Below are 17,244 nucleotides of genomic sequence, written 5' to 3' on the forward strand. Positions count from 1 at the left end.
GTTCAATCACGAACCTCAATCTGGAAAACATATTTAATCCATGTTATGTTGTTGATAACAAAGAATGGAATATGTTTTCTTTCTTTTTGAATTTTTATACCAAAATGGTACAAGATTATCCTATTCAAATCAATGTGATAAACGAGTTAGGTCAAAAGTAACCTTAAGTAGTCGGATTACCTAAAATGTCTAATGTAATGGATTACGTTATAACTACAATTTTTATTATGTTATTTGGACTCAGTAACGGACTCTATTTTGAAAGGAATCTACTCAGCATATATATTTTTTTTTTTTTTTTTTTTTTACAGTGCACTGCTGGGTGTATTAGGTGGTGTGTTGCTAGGATGTTTTCAGTGGTTTGCAGCGTGCTGCTAAAATGTAAACTGAAAAATGCAACCGAACGGGATGTACAAGCTAATCGAAAACAAATGAATAAATACACAAGAATGAACAATAACCACACATGAAAGACATAGCCTTAATAGTCTGAGTTTATTTCATACATAGACAAAATATTCAATAGAGACCAGTCAAAAAAATAAAAACAGAACTGAGTCATAATATCATAACCCATGATATATTGCATTCCACATGGCATGACAAAGAGAACACGTTTGAAAGAGCTAACCATCTAAGCTTACAGGTTTGTCACGACATCCAATTCTATTGAAACTACAGCCATAAAAACCAAAAACAGGAACTCGCACTACTGAATAATGTTACAATACTACAAAACCTTCTACTTCTTCTAAATGAGTAATTTACTGTATTGAAAAATATATTGAAAGTGTAGACCATAATCATTAACAGTGCTGTTCAGACCAGTCCATAGTGAAAAATAAGATATAGGACAATATATATTTTTATAAAATATAATAAAATGAGACCAATAATAGAAGCTAGCAGGATGCTAGGATGATTTACGTACATTCAGATCCACGTCTCTGAGCATTTCCAGACAAGGTAAATAATTGTGTTTGGGTGTAGTCTTCAACAAGTACCAACATGCTTTTGTCAAGAAATCCTGAAGGACGGTTAATAGCATGTTGGTGACCACACCATTGAATTCTTAAATGGTCAAAAAAATACTGATAGCTTTCTCAAAATATCTTTTTTATTTCCACAGAGAAAACAATTCAGGATTGGCATGGCATGAGGGTGAGTAATGATGGTTTCATTTTAATTTTTATACAGTAGTCTTGCTTCTTAGAGGATTCTTGTTTGATCCCATTGATTGATTCTTAATTATGACAAAAAAATTCCATTAGCATTCTGTAAACACTTTTGACAATTTTATAGATAACAAAACTTATTACAACTGTACACACATATATACATGTACAAAAGATAGAAATAGTTTTGGCAAGATGACTAAGGATCAGTCTGTGCACATATTTCTATTCTTCATCAAAGAAATGAAAGAACATTCACTGTAGTGTTGTCACGGTACCAAAATTTCAGTATTCGGTACCGATACCAGTGAAAATCCACGGTTCTCAGTACCAATTTCGGTACCAAAGCTTAATTTAGATTAAATTTACATAATTATATTAAAGTGTATATCACAGTTACAAAGATGGAAACTGTAGTATTAAAAACACTTTACAATAAGATTCCATTTGTTAGATAACATTAGATAAAATGACCTAACAAAAAAACAATAGTTATATACTGTCGCAATTATTCTCCTTTAGGGGTTAATTTAAAAATACATTTTTAAAATCAAAAGTTAACATTATTTCTGTTAACATTATTTAATGCACAATGAATGAAGTGAACAAACATGATCAATCAAGTGTTTGTATTAAATAACATTCACAAACATTAATTAATGTTGTAAAAATATATTGTTCACTCAATGTGTTATGTTAGATAACGCATTAAGTGATGTTAATGAATGGTATCTTATTGTAGCATTACCAAACTATACAGGAGATAAAATATGTTTTATTTGACTTGACTATACTTTTATTTAATCCAAAACTGTATTCATATTTAACTTTAAAGGGGCTTTTTAAACCTGCTAAGAGTTATCCAGCCAAGAATAAGACTAGAACTGCTTTTCTGACGGACTGATATTAATGACGGCTTTTTATTTTCTCATCTCCATAAATATATTTAGTAGTAAAGCTAATGCAAGGGCTAGAAATCAATTAATAGGCCTATGTCACACTTCCTCGTCGTCATGGAGAGCGCAGTTCGCACAAGCCAGAGCCATGGAGAGAGAGAGTTGCGACAACTCCATTGACTACAATGGAACGCTTTTTTTACAGCAATGGCGGCTCGTGGAGCCTCTCAATAGTTCCCGGAAGTAGCAGCAGCGCGGTAGAACAGACCGTTAGTGATGGACTTTTATAAAAGGTAAGACGTTTAAAGAATACGATTGTATATTATCAGTGCATCTGAATCAAATGAACTTGTATTAAAGCATGCTAGTTGATTATTGCTCTCTAAATTAGTAGTTTTAGGGGACGTTATCCGATAAAGATAGGTCATTGGATAAAGTTAGTAGCGCATAAACCACGAACAGCCTATTAATGTTAAAACCGTTCTTTTAATGCAGTTTTATCCTTTGTTGTGTAATACTAAGAGGGAAAGGCTTCTAAACAGGGGTTAAATATAACATTGGGGAGTGTGATATGTGGAAGTGATAAAATGAGAATATCCGTTTCATTCCTCATTAAATGCGCAATAACAACAACAAAAAATCCTTATTTTAGATTGCATTTTTGAGTAACAAAAACGTATGGGCGGAGTTTTTTAGACATTGTGTTTCTGTTGACTATTAGGCTGTCTATATTATGTTTCAGCTCAGCTGATTTTTGGATTGAAAGGGAAATGGAAGTTTATTTGTGAGATTAAAAACAATGCTTAAAAGCAGCAAGCCATTTTAAAAAAACAAATCACACTAGATAAAATGGGGAATAATACTAAATACCACAACATGTAATATATACTACTGTATATAATTTGTCCCGTTTTTGTCTCCTTTATCTCTTTCAACACAAGAAGCTCAAAGGGATTCAGTGGATCATGAAGACTCCCTGCACTGACGCTGTACCCTCACCTTCAGTTTCAGCATATTTTCTCCTCTCTGTGTCAGACACCACAAGAACAACACAGAGGAAATGACAGACAACATGCTTGACGTGCAGTTTATTAGACATTTATAAATCCTATTGTGCTAAATCAATGCAAAAGTATATATATATATATATATATATATATATATATATATATATATATATATATATATTAAAACTGATGTAATGTATATTAAACATTTCTAGTGTTTAAATTCACCTGACATGGAAAGTGTACCAACTTACCCATACTCGAAAGCAGTTTTTACCAGTATTTGAGAGAGATCTACAACCCTTTTCACTCATCATTAAGGCTCCTCTGGACGATGCATTATTTATCATGTATAATGTAATTACTATAATAAAATAACCAAATAAATTATATTTTATAGATTAAAGAAATGTAGATCATGAATTTATCAAATTATGTTAAAAGTAAATAATGCACATGGACACTAATGAAATAATGTGTGTGTGTGTGTGTGTGTGTATAATCATGTTTTGTTTGAAAATGTAATATTATACATTAATATATTATGTATTAATTTATACAGAAATAAGTGCATGGGGTGCATAAGCATTGTAAACATTAAGATAATGAAATTTAATTGAATAAATTCTACATTTTACTTGTTTGCAATGGATTTAAGACAATCACCTGTTACCTGCAAGTCTCTGTCCTTGTGAAACCATAGTGAACATTACGTGATACCTTTAAATAACATTCAAGTTTAAAAACAAAAAATAGTCAAGTCAAGTCATCTTCATTTATATAGGCTACGTTAGCGCTTTTAACAATGTAGATTGTTTCAAAGCAGCTTAGAGATACACCGTATAATTTATGGTAACAGATATTGTTTTGGCTTTATAGCGGTTCTTTAATAAAGTTATTTTCCAGCTAAAGTTAATGTTCATTGATTCGCTTCCGTCGGAATGATCATTTGTTATTAAATTAGGGGCCGCTAAGACGACACCATTCTCTCTACACAGACTTTAAACCTATTTTTTACAATCTATGCTTTAAACGCGAACCTAAATGAAATACTTGAAATACTTCAAAACAACTGTAACACGGTCTTTAACCAAGGTAACGTTAGCCAGAAATATGTTAACACACGGTAGGCAACGCTGGTTGACCACAATAAACATTAAATACTAACAGATTTTTAACTTTTAAAAATAACATTACTATAACTACAAACACATACTACATTCACATGTCAGTGTATTATATACATATTGTAAATCAATTAATTTATTGACTACAAACTACCAAAAATCAAAGTTCTGCTCTCTAACTCCATCGATTTGAATTGGCGCTGAAGCACTTCCTGGAACTATCTGAGATCTACGCGAATCACGTGACAAGTAAGCATTTCGAACTTCCGTTGTCGCAACTCTCTCTCTCTACGGCTCTGGCACAAGCGTTTGTACTCCCGTGGCGTCTGTCGTTGCTATGCATCCATGAACGCGCATGGAAAAGCGAGCGCGCCGCTTCTATTATGAGCGCGCTTGCCGCGCGCCATTTGAAATAACGTATCTGCACGCGCAAAAACATCAGCACCACATCAGCAGCAGCACCGCCGATCGCCATCAGCGCTTTTATGAAGAGGACGCAACTGCACGCGCTTCGGGCATGCACGCGCATCAAGTACCGGGTTTGAGAAAACCTGGTACCGTGACTAGGGATGGGAATTGATAAGAATTTAACGATTCCGATTCCATTATCGATATTGCTTATCGATCCGATTCCTTAGCGATTCTCTTATCGATTCTTATTGGGTGAGGGAATAAGTACAAATTTGTTTGTATTAACTTTAATATCTGATCAGAAGACACAGCACAGAGTATACACAAATTATGTGTAGCAACCTCAGAACAAACCTAAAAGTAGGTGAGCTACTTCTCAAAGTAAAGTCCAGGGACCTATAGCCTAGGGCAGTAGCCGCGTTTCCATTACAGATTTGCGCAAATGTTTTGCGCTATTATCTAAATATCGATAAAAAACTATTGCGAAATGACGGTGTTTCCATTAACCGATGTTTTGCGACTAACGTCCTTTTTTCTCTCGCGATAAGTCATTCCAAAAATCACGGCAATGGACGTTGGTTTATATAATATCACAGCCACTGCATTAGACATTATTATTATCAATCGAAAGAGACGTGGCGTGTTATCCAAGCATTAATGGCAGGAAAGACCCTTATACTGCGAACGACACATAAAGCCTAAGCAGTTTCTGGGTGTTTCGCCCTCATTTCTGCTCCGATCTTTGATTGTGGCATTTATTTGAGATTTAGAATCCAGTATTCCTATAGGCTAATTATTGTTTCTTTTATTAATTTAATAAAGAACTCTGTCTCGTATTCTGTCCAAACGATCCATGTAGGCTACTTTTGTGTCACCAAAATTTTAATTTGAACTGGCTAGACCAACTGCTGCGCAAAAAAGTAAATATCGACGAATTTTCAGATTTTTTTTCAGTTTATGACTTTTTGCCCCTTTATTAAACATTTAAAATATTCACAAATTAATATGGAAAACATGTCGATTTTACTGGTTTTCTAAGGCCAAATTAGAACCTGGAATTTATGTTTTTCCCGCAGTGCTGAATGAGAAGAGCCATTAATATTATTAATAAACTATTGTTTTGGCTAAAATCACATCTCCATCTCCGCTGTTAAGCAGACGGATTACATAATCAGAAGGTATTAGCCTTCGATTCGAATTTGTTCGTTTTAAAGTGGACATTTCAAGCTTTAGCCTACATTTTGTTTCAGTTCTCGCGCTCCAGTTTACGGAGATCATGAAAGTGCGTCTGATTGTTTTCTTTTATTTTACAAAAGCACAACGTTTTCTTGTTATGGTGAGTTTACACAAATAAAAGTAGTTGAGAATAATGTATTATTATTTTCTGTATGACCAGAAATGATAGAGTATTTTAAGTTGTTTCCACTGTTGATAGGAAAATGCAAGTGTTCGCGCTCGCGCCTCCGTGTCATGCAGTGCGCGCTCCACACTCAGCTTCCTTTTTTGCATAAAAGCGTCTTCTAAATATAGCCTATTAAATGTTATAATAAAATAATATAAAATTATTCTTATTTGTGTAGCTATACATGGACCTCAAACACACCGCGTCTTCTAAGTCAGGTGACTGTAAATGCGCAAAAACTGTTTCCATTGCAGTTTTGCGAAATATTCCTTTTTCGAATTGCCTGAAAAACCACCTCATGAGAGCGTAAAAACTTTTTTGCGATAAACGGGAGTTTTTGCGAAATTGACGTGTTTCCATTGTGCGTATTTTCAATTCGCAATTTCAATTTGCGCAATTTCAATTTGCGCAATTTGAAGGGTAATGGAAACGCGGCTAGTGTTTCTCAACCAGTATGCCACGGCACGCTAGTGTGTGCCTTGAAAGATTATCAAGAAGAGTGCCTTAGGATCAGGAAATTGATAATTTTCACATTCATTGGTCCGGACAAAAAAATAAATAAAACTGCCATTTATGTGCCATAAAAACTAAGAACACAGACTGAAAACAGTTAAGGAAGAGCTTGTGCCTTTTGGAATATTAACAGTGCTCATTTGGATTAGGCTATTGAGTTACTAAAACAATCTTTGTCAAATAATACACGGGTTTTCTTCACATTTTGAACGTTTTTGTTTCCATTTGTTTAATTTCAAGATCTGATGGGACTTATCCATTGTTGTTTTTACAGCTACAAAGCTGGGAGCACTAAATGATATTCAGTCACATTATACACGCTTTTAACATTAAATAAAGCACAAAAATAGTACCTGATATTATCATTGCCACACTTTGAGATTGTTGTTCCAGCGCGACGTCGCAGTAAAATAGGATACGTTTCAAATAGAATCGTCGCGTGTCGCGGCTGGTTAAACTTTGATTAACATGGAAAATTATACTTTTTATCGCGTGTCGCGCCGTCGCGTCGCATGTAGTTAGGACGCGGTCAGAGCGCTTCTGTCTCGATGCCATGTTTGCTCATAGTGTTTGCTACGTTCTGAACCAAAACAACGCAGCACGTGTGTGATGTCGTGTCACATTTGAACGAGCGGAACCGATAAGCGGAATCGTTAAGGAGGCATGCTAACGGTTCCAAGGAATCGATTCACTGGGCACCGGTTATGAAGAAGAACCGGTTCTCGGTTCCCATCCCTAACCGTGACGTTTAAAAAAAAATTAGTACCGACTTGGTACCGAAGTACCGGGTATTTTGACAACACTAATTCACTGAATTAGTAGTTGTGCTTTATGTGAGTACTACAACTTGTGAAGAGTGAAGAACAACTTCAATTTGGGTCAGGTCCTCACACAAAGCCATAAACTTATAAAGTTCAAAGTTCATAAGTCGTAACAAACCACCTTAATGACTTAATTAAATAATTTTTGTAGCTTGTCAGCCACTCATCATCTTAAAGTCATGCGGTTGTGGAAAGTCATGAGGGTGAGTAAATTATGACAATTTTAGTTTTGGGTGAGCTATTCCTTCAATACAAACAACAAAAAGAAATGACTTCATTTCAGCTTTAACATCATCCAAAAACAATCATTTGTAACAACACTATGTACAGAGAACTTACAAATATAATAAAAAGTGTAACAGTCAAACAAGCTACATGCCATTCATTTTTACATTACCAATACATTATTTGCTTTACGTTCATTTGTTTTAATTTGCAGAGGATGTGTTTGTTGTGTAAAAGTTAGCAGCATGTTGGCTCATCCTCTTGTTAAATCTATGAAAAGAAGCACCACTGGCCTGAACAACGCTGCGTGGCTTCACTCCATCCGAATCTCCACTGGCCTGAACAACGCTGCGTGGCTTCACTCCATCCGAATCACCATCGGCCTGAAGAAAGCTGTCTATCTCCCCTCCATCAGAAGCACCACTGGCCTGAACAACGCTGCGTGGCTTCACTCCATCCGAATCACCATCGGCCTGAACAAAGATGTGTGGCTCCCCTCCATCTAAACATTTCTCCAAATCCGCTGGCCGCCACAATTTGGGGTGAAAACAGCAATAGTAGAGAACTTTTATCACTAAGCCCAAGACATAACAAAGTGGGATGGAGATAATCAGACTAATGGCGTACGACTGGGTCGTCTCTGCATCGCGGTAAAACCACCATGTGGCCAACAGGATGCCAGTGTCTGTGATGATAAATGTGTGGTAGATGCTACTCCTACTCCTGGTGTGTCCTTCAGCCACATTAAACCAGCTAAAGTACCAGATGAGACCTATGGTGGCCCGGTAGAGCCATTCCCCCCCTATGCTGTCCATGAAATCAGTGCCCTGCCTCCAGGCCCATATCACAAAGCAAGGCCACAAAAACATGACGTGAGCAACAATGTAGCAGGGCAACACAGAGGCAAAGAGAGCAACCGCAGCTACGCGTGGGCCAATTAGAAAGAGGTTCCAGAAGAAGTAGACCACAGAGGACAACCAACCCTGCTTGTCCTTGTCGGGCAGAAATGAACGGAGCGACCGATGATAGTCCACCACCATCCAGGCTATAGATGTAGTGGAGGCGACCACACTCACACCTGTGAAACAGAAACATCAGTGTCTTGTTCTTCCATTTACATCAGTGGTTTTCTACTGCTGGGTCACAGAAAGAAAGAAAAAAACAATGCGAAATGCATTTAATAAAATCTAACTAATATAATAGCAGTGTATTATTATTAACTAGAACCATTAAAAATTATTTTCATTAATTGAACTAAACCTGAAATAAAATAAAAATATTAGATGGAAATACTTTAGCTTAAATTAAATTTACAAATGCTGCCATGGGAACTAACTGAAATAAAATAAGTGCTAAAATCACTACAATTAAAAGTGAAATAAATATGAAATAAAGCTAAATAAAAATATATTTTAAAAAAATGACAAAAGCACATCAAAATGACTAAAAACTAAACTAAAATTAAAAACTGAAAAAAACAAAAAAAAAAAAAAATTTTTTTTTAAGAATTTCATTCTTTTATTGAGGCTTTTTTCATTAAGTTCGGTACTGTATTTAATGTCCAATGTAAAATCATAAACCTGTAGGAAGATCAGATTTCTGCATTTCCTCTTTAAGTCAATGCTCAAGTTTCTCAAATCAGACTGGATGAAAATGTGGAAATTCTTTTTACCACAAACTGACAAGAGGAAATCGAGCATAAATTGGAGGAAGTGTTGTTTGGAGGTTTAATGTAAATTACAGTATTTACTAATAATGGATGAATCTCACGCGATGATCATGCCTTGAGCTGATGTCATAAGTTTTATAGTGAAGTGGTTATAAGCATGATTAGAGTAGAAGGGAAATGGTTACCCACATTGTACCATCCTTGCGTGGTTGTTGCGTAGCATGATGTACATCATGAGGGTGAGCTGGGGAGCGCTCTCGCAGAACGTCTCAATGAGACGCAGCATGCTGAGGTCATGGGTCAGATAAACTGCAAACTCAGACCCACACCCCCCTTGTCTCCACACACGAAAGCCTTGCCAGATAGCTGATATGTGCCTATTGAAGAAAAAGAGAGTATATGAACTAAACATTATCAAAGTATGCTTAAAAAAAGGAGATTAACAACTTTTTGTACATGACCATTTTTTTTAACCATACAGTAGTGTTTTGTCTGACAAGTATCCAGCTGTCAGCTTACTTCCATTACTTCCAAAACACATTACAAAACTCTGAACATACAGCATCAACTACATTCAAATCCACACACACACCAAGTGCTGAACTACTACCTAATAAAACTGAATGTCACACATAAACAGTGAGTTATTAATCAGTAGTTCTGTCACACTGTCTTAAATGAGATGATCTGTCAGTGTGACATAAACAAAGCAACACAAGTATTAGGAAATCAGAGAAAATGTCAACATAACTCTGCAATCACTTGATTCTGGATGTGCTATGGTAATAGTTGTTTGTTTGTTTTTACACTGTCCATTTTAGTATCATATTTATATCATATGAAGGTCTATGGATAAATACCTATTCAGTTATCGTCATTAGTCATCATGACATTATCATCTAAATACAGGGATTTGCAAACTAGGGGTCCGGGGCACAAGGAGTGCAAGGTTTCTGTGGAATTGTTTAGTGAAAAACTGTAAAATAAATAAAATTAAATTAAAATTAAAGATTAAGTTAAATAAAAAAAGATTTAACTAAAAAAAAAAACTGATTAAATTACAAATTTGATATAAATGAATTAAAAAATAGAATCAAATGAACATTTGGTATTAATAAATGAATAAATACACAGTACAGTAAATAGTGAGTAGAAAACATAAGCAGCTAAATATTTTCCAAATAATACTTTACACATATCTAATTTATTTTGCAGTGTTTATAAATTAAAAATTCGAACCTTGTTATAAAATTCTAACCCTGATCTAGCCTAATACGTCACTGGATTTTGGTAATGCAACAATGTTTTTTTTTTTTTTTTTAGCAGATCAAGATCTAAGGTTTTGAATAAAAACTGTATTCAAAGTAAAGAAAGTCAACTCACTGACTAGGTTATATAACAAAAGTTACTATACACCACAAGCTGTTGCATGCCGTTATTAGATAGAAACGATTGCATGTCTACTACACAATCGGAATGTGACAGATTTTAGCGATAGAAAAAATGCACACATTTTACTTTAAATAAATATAAATAAACATAAAAGCGTTTGCAAGGTTTTTTATTAATAAGTCCTTTTTTTTATTGTTTAAGATGTTTCAATTTACGTTTTATTTAAAAGACTTGAAATAAATTGAAATGTTGAGCATCTGGAAAAAAATAATAATAATCTGCCACGCTCGTGATTGAAGTTGCTTCCGTCTCACCTGACGAGGTAGCCCATATGACACAAATGCAGGAGGAGCAACAGTTTGACTCTTTTCGCTTCACCGAAGAGAACGGTGTTCCCAGAGGACGCTTGAGACTCAAAGTTCTTCAAATGACGATCATACTGAAGCCAAAACCAGCTGAACAGCTGAACCACGACAGATGACATGAGCATGAAGCCCACCAAGACCCCGAACCACATGAAATCTCCATGTTTGTAGAACTCCTTCGCCACCCACAGATCCGAGCCCACGTCAAACAGAAATGTGCACACGCCGATCACAGTAAAAACTAAATCCAACCAGGAATACGTCGTGGGAAAAGTTGCGCTCTCCATGATGGGATGAGCTTCAAAACAGAAGCAGCTGATTGAAGTTCAGCCACAACATGCATTTAGCCGTGAACCGTTAGCATACAGGGCTAACGTTACAGGCAAAACACACACAAGTTCCGCGGCTTAAGAAGTTAATTCTCATTATTCACGTAAACGAGAAATCGGCGAACAAATACGTCTCCTCAGAGCTTCTACAGCAGCAGATATACGATGCCATTTTTGAACGTATGCAAGTTACCCAAACTTGCACTGGCATAACTTAAATCACGCCCACGTGACGTCACACTGCAACTTACGTGGTGAAAATTTCATTACAATGGTAACATGTTCACACACACACATTAGATCAAATGTTTTTGCATAGAATTGGGTTGGCTACATTTTAAATAAATGAAATGTATTCAATGCTTGGAAATAATTATGTATCAATTTAATTTCATGACTTTAATTCAGAAATGGCAAAGGAAAAAATATTGAAAATGCAATAATAATAATAATTAAAGCTGCAAGCAGCATTTATCGGGGTTCAAGCAGTTAAGGCATTTAAGCACAAAAGCATAAAAAATTATTAAGATTTATTTAGCAAGCATGTAACCACTTACATAATAGATGGAAAAGACCATTTACAGCCAATAAAGGCAGTTTTTTCCAACCTTGGTTTGGTTCCGATCGGGCGAAAAACCTAGGACTAGTTCGCAAAAGTAGGTTTTTAACAAAATTCAAAATGGCGGAAAAATTTGCATACCGGAAATCGGAGATATACATTTTGTTCTTTTGTTCTTCCAGCTTTCCAATGATATAAGACACTTGAGTCTACGACATACGGTCTAGGAGTTATGGACAGTTTTGCGCTTTTGGTTGCTATAGCGCCACCTATGGGCCAATCGAGGTCATAATTTGATAACCTCTCCTCGATTTTTGTACTACCATCTGGCAAAGTTTCAAAGCTCTAGCCCTTACGGTTTGGGCTGCACGATGCGTTTTAGCGGAGAAGAAAAATAATAAAAATTGGTACAATTACAATACATGTAATTATTATTAAATACAAGTCTGGATGTAGCAATTATTTTAGTAGTTACGTGAAACTAGTTTCAAGTTTTAATTAAATGTATATTTTTTTTGACCACCAGAGAGCAGTGTTGTACTGTAGCCCTTCATAATTGACTGATCAACAACACAAAAATAAATAAATAAGCAAGCGCATCATCACTAACCACTCGGTGAGTTGCAGTTTTGAAAATGAACGTTAAGGGTTGTTTTAAGGACATGTTCGTGCATGCCCGTAGCCAGCCACTCTGAAGCAGTCAAAGGCGATTCTAAACAAGTCAAAAAGTCGAGACAGGACCCATCTCAAATTTTCTGTGTCCACCACTCTAGTTCATCCAAAACAAACCAGAAAAGAGACTCAAAGTGGTAAATACCGTAATTATCCATTAATAGGAGTCGTAATTAAACTTTTTTTTCTTTTCTTTTTTTTTGTATTGAAACAATAAACTGTTACACTTGGATGGTAGAACAAGGTCAGAATCTTTTCTGTGGGTGATGTCTTCAGGTAAGAAAAAGTAAAAAAAAAAAAAGGTTTTACGCTGGGTGCACTTAATTATCAGATCTGGTATCATTAGCAGGGGGAAATAGCCGTTTCTTTGCCATTTCAAGTTTATTTCTTAATACTCTCATTGTAGAATGTCTTTTAATCCAATCAGCTACCATTTATCATGTTGTCATGACAAAAAAAAATGTGCTTGCTTCTGCGGCCCCTGTTTTTTTTTTCTCAGTAGAAATGACCAAACGACAATGAATTTTCAATCATAAATTTTAAAGTTCGTCGACCACGGAGGTGTTACAATAAACTGCAACACTTGGGTGAACGTTGGAGGAATGAGTTCTGAATCTTCCTTTTGATGATGTTCAGCTTCAGGTAAGAAAAAAGTATGGTTGATAGGTCTCATAATTAACACAAATTTTATAATGAAACAACATACTGCAACGAGTATTTGTTGTAGCTTGCATCGTAGTTGCAATCATAGCAACAAGTAGCTATGGTTACTTGCATATCCTGAAAGTTACTTCAGTTTTCTGGAACCGAAAGTTTTAGTTATCCATTTACTTATTTGTGAACTTACCACCATTCCAGGGTTCCCCAAAGAACCTTACAGTTCTTAAAATAACCTTTTTCTTAGTGTGAACAACATTAATAAACCGTTTGTGCAATGTAAAGGTTCCATGGATGTTTAAGGATCTCCATAGAACCATATATGCCAATAAAAAAAAAAAACTTTCTTTTTAAGACTGTATGACTTTAAGACCTTTATTTTTCAGGTCACCCATGTAAAAAAACAAAAAAACAAAAAACAAACATGGGTAGGAGAACATTTTCTGCAAGATCACTAGGTTAGGCCTACACCATTTCAATGGTCCACTTTAGACATTCTACAAACTATAATTAACTTAGCAACTCCATGTCAACTATCTCTCATTAGAGTAGTAGACTGGTACACTGTTCAGTTAGGTGTTAGGGCTCAGGTTAGAATAAGTTGACACGCAGTTGCAAGTTACTTATAGTGACTAGAATGTTGGAGGAGCATCAACATAAAGTTAACAGATATTAAGCAGACAGTCTACTAACAGTCTGATGAGAGTTAGTTGACATGTAGTTGCAAAGTTACTCACAGTTAGTAGAATGTCTAAAGTGGACAATCAAAATAAAGTGTTACCTACTAGTCTTTGCCCTGCAGAGGGCAGTATGGTTATATTTTGATGGGCAGTGAACTTGTTACACTTTATGAGGTCACCTCATGACAAAACACTCCCAGTCCTCATTCATGATTGCAACAGCCTTTATTTGTATTATGCAGCTGGAGGTGTGTTCTTAAAAAACAGAGAAAAACAACTTTAAACCACTGTCTTGTCTGGTAATTCATTTATATAGGGTCGTTTTTACCATCTGATCTCTGTTGAACTGAATGGACAAGTATCATAGACAGACCGCTTCCAGGGAGCCCTGAAGTCCTAACACAGTAAAATTACTCCAACAAACACAAGGTTTGATTTTAAGCACATAAACACGCATAAGCATTTTCGCAGTTAAATTCATTGACCTTCGCATGTAGCTTTCAGAAACCTTTAAGTGTCTGGCTCTGACCCTAATAGAAATAGCAAAGAGCTGCTTTATGAAACAGAAATATCTTTCACATAAGCCCTTCATTAATCCACTTTAACCGTTGTTTGCTCATAAAACAAAAAGCATCATGGTAAAGGTCACCAGTAAAAAGATTTGTGCTGAAAACTGAAAGTGTTAAAGGAACCGTAGTCGTCTAAAAATTGGACTCCTGGCGCGGGAAGAGAAGGAAAGCTGTAGAAAGAAAAATTAGTAGAGAGAGTAAGAAAGCACAAATTTTGTCCATGATTCACATTATCACACCACCTGGCTCTTTCAGACATTCACGATCATTTGAGGCATGATTAGGGTGTCAGTCGTGGTGCAGGGTCAAAGGTCAGAGGTTGCCTTCACCATATCTCATTAACCTCAGAGATGCGCAACCTTTAAGATCTCTGAGTCGTAAGTCTCGGAAAAGCCATGGCAGTATCCACACCACAATCAGAGTGAGGAGGATTTTAGGCACCAGCGGGGTTTTCATCCAGACCGAATCAGTTCCTATTTTTATAGCAAATCAGCAAAAGTGCATCAGTTGTGGCCCAGTCCATCAGGTTCAGCTCGGTTCAGAACAGTAGGGTGAGGGTGCAGTCACATGATGCAGCACTTGTTCTTGAAAATGTGCGGGTGCTTATAGCGCAGTCTCTGTTTGGGCCGATATTTCTCTAGATATGTCAACTGCTTGCTGTTTATTGCACCTCTGCGTTTCCTGTGAAGGCAAAAAACGTCCATTAGCATGTTAATTTACAATTTCATCGCGTTACAACTAAATTACTTCTTTCGAGAAAGACGGCAGATAAAAATGGCTTGCCAACTCATGTTTCACTCCAGCCCACATTGGACTGAAAATAGCATTGAAAACACAAGGAACAGTACCTGAGGGAGCGGGCTTAAAAAAAGATCAATTGCGAATCTTTTGCGTATTGAAAGCTTTAAGCTTGGCCTTGCTATCAAAAGGCACTCTGGCAAGCGTAGCAACTAAGAACTAGCTTTTATGATCCACTTGTATGTATATAGCAGTTGACGTCAAGAGCTCAAGGTCTGTTGTCCTTGAAAGAAGTCAAGAGAGAGATGTACGTACTGTCTGATGAACTGGATGGCATCTTCATACTTCATCCCACTTTCAATCAGTGCCACAGCCACAAGTACTGGAGCTCTAAAGAAAAAAAAAAAGAAAAACATTGAGAGAAATGGAACATTGAATACTTTTGCTTAAATACTGCAGAACTTCAAGGACTGAATTCTTAATTTGTACCTTTGTTCTATTTTTTTTATTTGTTGTTTGACTATCACCTGTAATTTGCTATGTTTTTTTGTGCTTTATTTTATTACTGACATTTTACTTGAATAATTACTTGAAAACAACATGCATTGTTTCACAGGTAGTAGATTTGACTGCTGAAATGTTGGTGTCGTAACCACTCTAACACACAACTTTATTGGCTCATTAGAGCAGCTCAATTGTTCCATGAGCTGTTCCTTAGATAGAAATGACTGTAGCTGTACAGTGCAAAACAGATGGAGCAATGCCACATTAAATGCAGTGGAAAAGAGGCATTACAAGAAGTTAATTCATCATACATTAATTAATGTTTCACAATCATCAAAGTCAAGATTCAGGCAAAGCAAGAAAAAACAACTTCCAGAAAAGGTGAGTGGTGGAAAACAACGGTTAATGCTGTTGCTAGGTGTTCTGGATGGTTGCTAGGTGGATACCTAATGGCCCAAGTCATATGCAAAGTCCAGAATATCGTAGAGACTTGGGGGTGGGTTCTTTTTATATCACTCGGGTCCCCTCTTTAATGTCTATGCGATCTTTCCACTCTCTCTCTATCGCCTGCCAAGCTGAAAATGTTAAATCTGATCTCTTTCAAAAGTAACAGCGACTGGGGTATCATTCATGCCTGCAGGGACAGCAAAGAAAAGTTTAATACTTAACCCTCAATGCTTCACTTTCAAACATACACTGTACAGTCAAGACAATTAAATCTTACGCCATAAACCCCAGTTCTAAACAGCGTTGCCATCTGAAAATAAACGAGTCAGGCCAAAAAAACATTGGCACTCTTTCAAGATTCGAGGCCGATTCCCTTTGGAAGTGGATGAAGTGCGTCAGAGATGAAGTTTTACCGCCCAAACGACGAGAGCAGCGAGGCCAGACTGCCTCCTCCTCCTCTTTTATAGTCGTCGTTTGGGGTGTTTTGTTGCACTGTACGTGTACCAACAGAGAGCATAAATACATCATCTGTAGGAGATACTTATAAGACATATACTGTTCAATATTTATAATTGCAATAGTTTCATCGTAACAACAATACTGCACAACATACTGCACTATGTACCTATAGTACACATATGTACCCATTTAACTTCTATGGTCAAAAACAGCTAAGGGAGTTCCCATTCATGAACAAAATTCATCCAAAAGGTAACTGGGAGCATCATGTATAGCTAAAAAATCCTAGCCATGTGGGATAGACTGTCTGGCATAAAGGTCATGGACGGAGCACACGTTTGAGGAGGACAGTAATAACAAATGGATAAAAAGCAACTTCCTGTTTTGTCTTCGGCCCTAACCCCAATGCCTCTTAAAACAGAGAGGGACTGCAGCAGAGTCAGTGCACTTTGGGGACTGTTGACTTTGGCGGAGCACTCGGTCCACTTTAAAGCCTCCGAAGAGGTACCTCTCGCTCACTATGTACGTAGTATGGTTTCAGTCCATTGGGGACTATCAACTTCATCTAGAGTTAATAGAGGAGACATGTCTCCTGGGAGACCAGAGGTGCATAATGTTCTATAGGGC

At 36.5% G+C, this 17,244-nt stretch overlaps 2 protein-coding genes across 4 annotated transcripts in view; both read right to left on the reverse strand.

Moving 5' to 3' along the window:
* Nucleotides 1-5,567: 5,567 nt before the first annotated feature.
* On the reverse strand, nt 5,568-13,610 carry xkr8.3 (XK related 8, tandem duplicate 3). The gene is made up of 3 exons (XM_084130221.1): nt 10,953-13,610; nt 9,436-9,623; nt 5,568-8,655 (listed from the first exon to the last, which is right to left on the reverse strand). Exons 1-3 carry the CDS (start codon nt 11,288-11,290, stop codon nt 7,781-7,783), a joined length of 1,401 nt encoding a protein of 466 aa, XP_083986347.1. The 5' UTR covers nt 11,291-13,610; the 3' UTR covers nt 5,568-7,780.
* A 496-nt stretch (nt 13,611-14,106) lies between these two features.
* Nucleotides 14,107-17,244, reverse strand: part of ptp4a3a (protein tyrosine phosphatase 4A3a) — a 31,207-nt gene continuing 28,069 nt past the window's right edge. For all 3 annotated transcript variants that reach the window (XM_084130222.1, XM_084130224.1, XM_084130223.1), the window contains exons 5-6: nt 15,523-15,597; nt 14,107-15,150 (exon numbers count right to left, since the gene is read on the reverse strand). In XM_084130222.1, coding sequence (XP_083986348.1) covers nt 15,033-15,150; nt 15,523-15,597 — 193 coding nt within the window. In that variant the 3' untranslated portion in view covers nt 14,107-15,032. The remainder of the gene's footprint in view (nt 15,151-15,522; nt 15,598-17,244) is intronic.

Source organism: Abramis brama, assembly GCF_963993115.1.
Source record: "Abramis brama genome assembly, chromosome: 12".
Taxonomy (NCBI): domain Eukaryota; kingdom Metazoa; phylum Chordata; class Actinopteri; order Cypriniformes; family Leuciscidae; genus Abramis; species Abramis brama.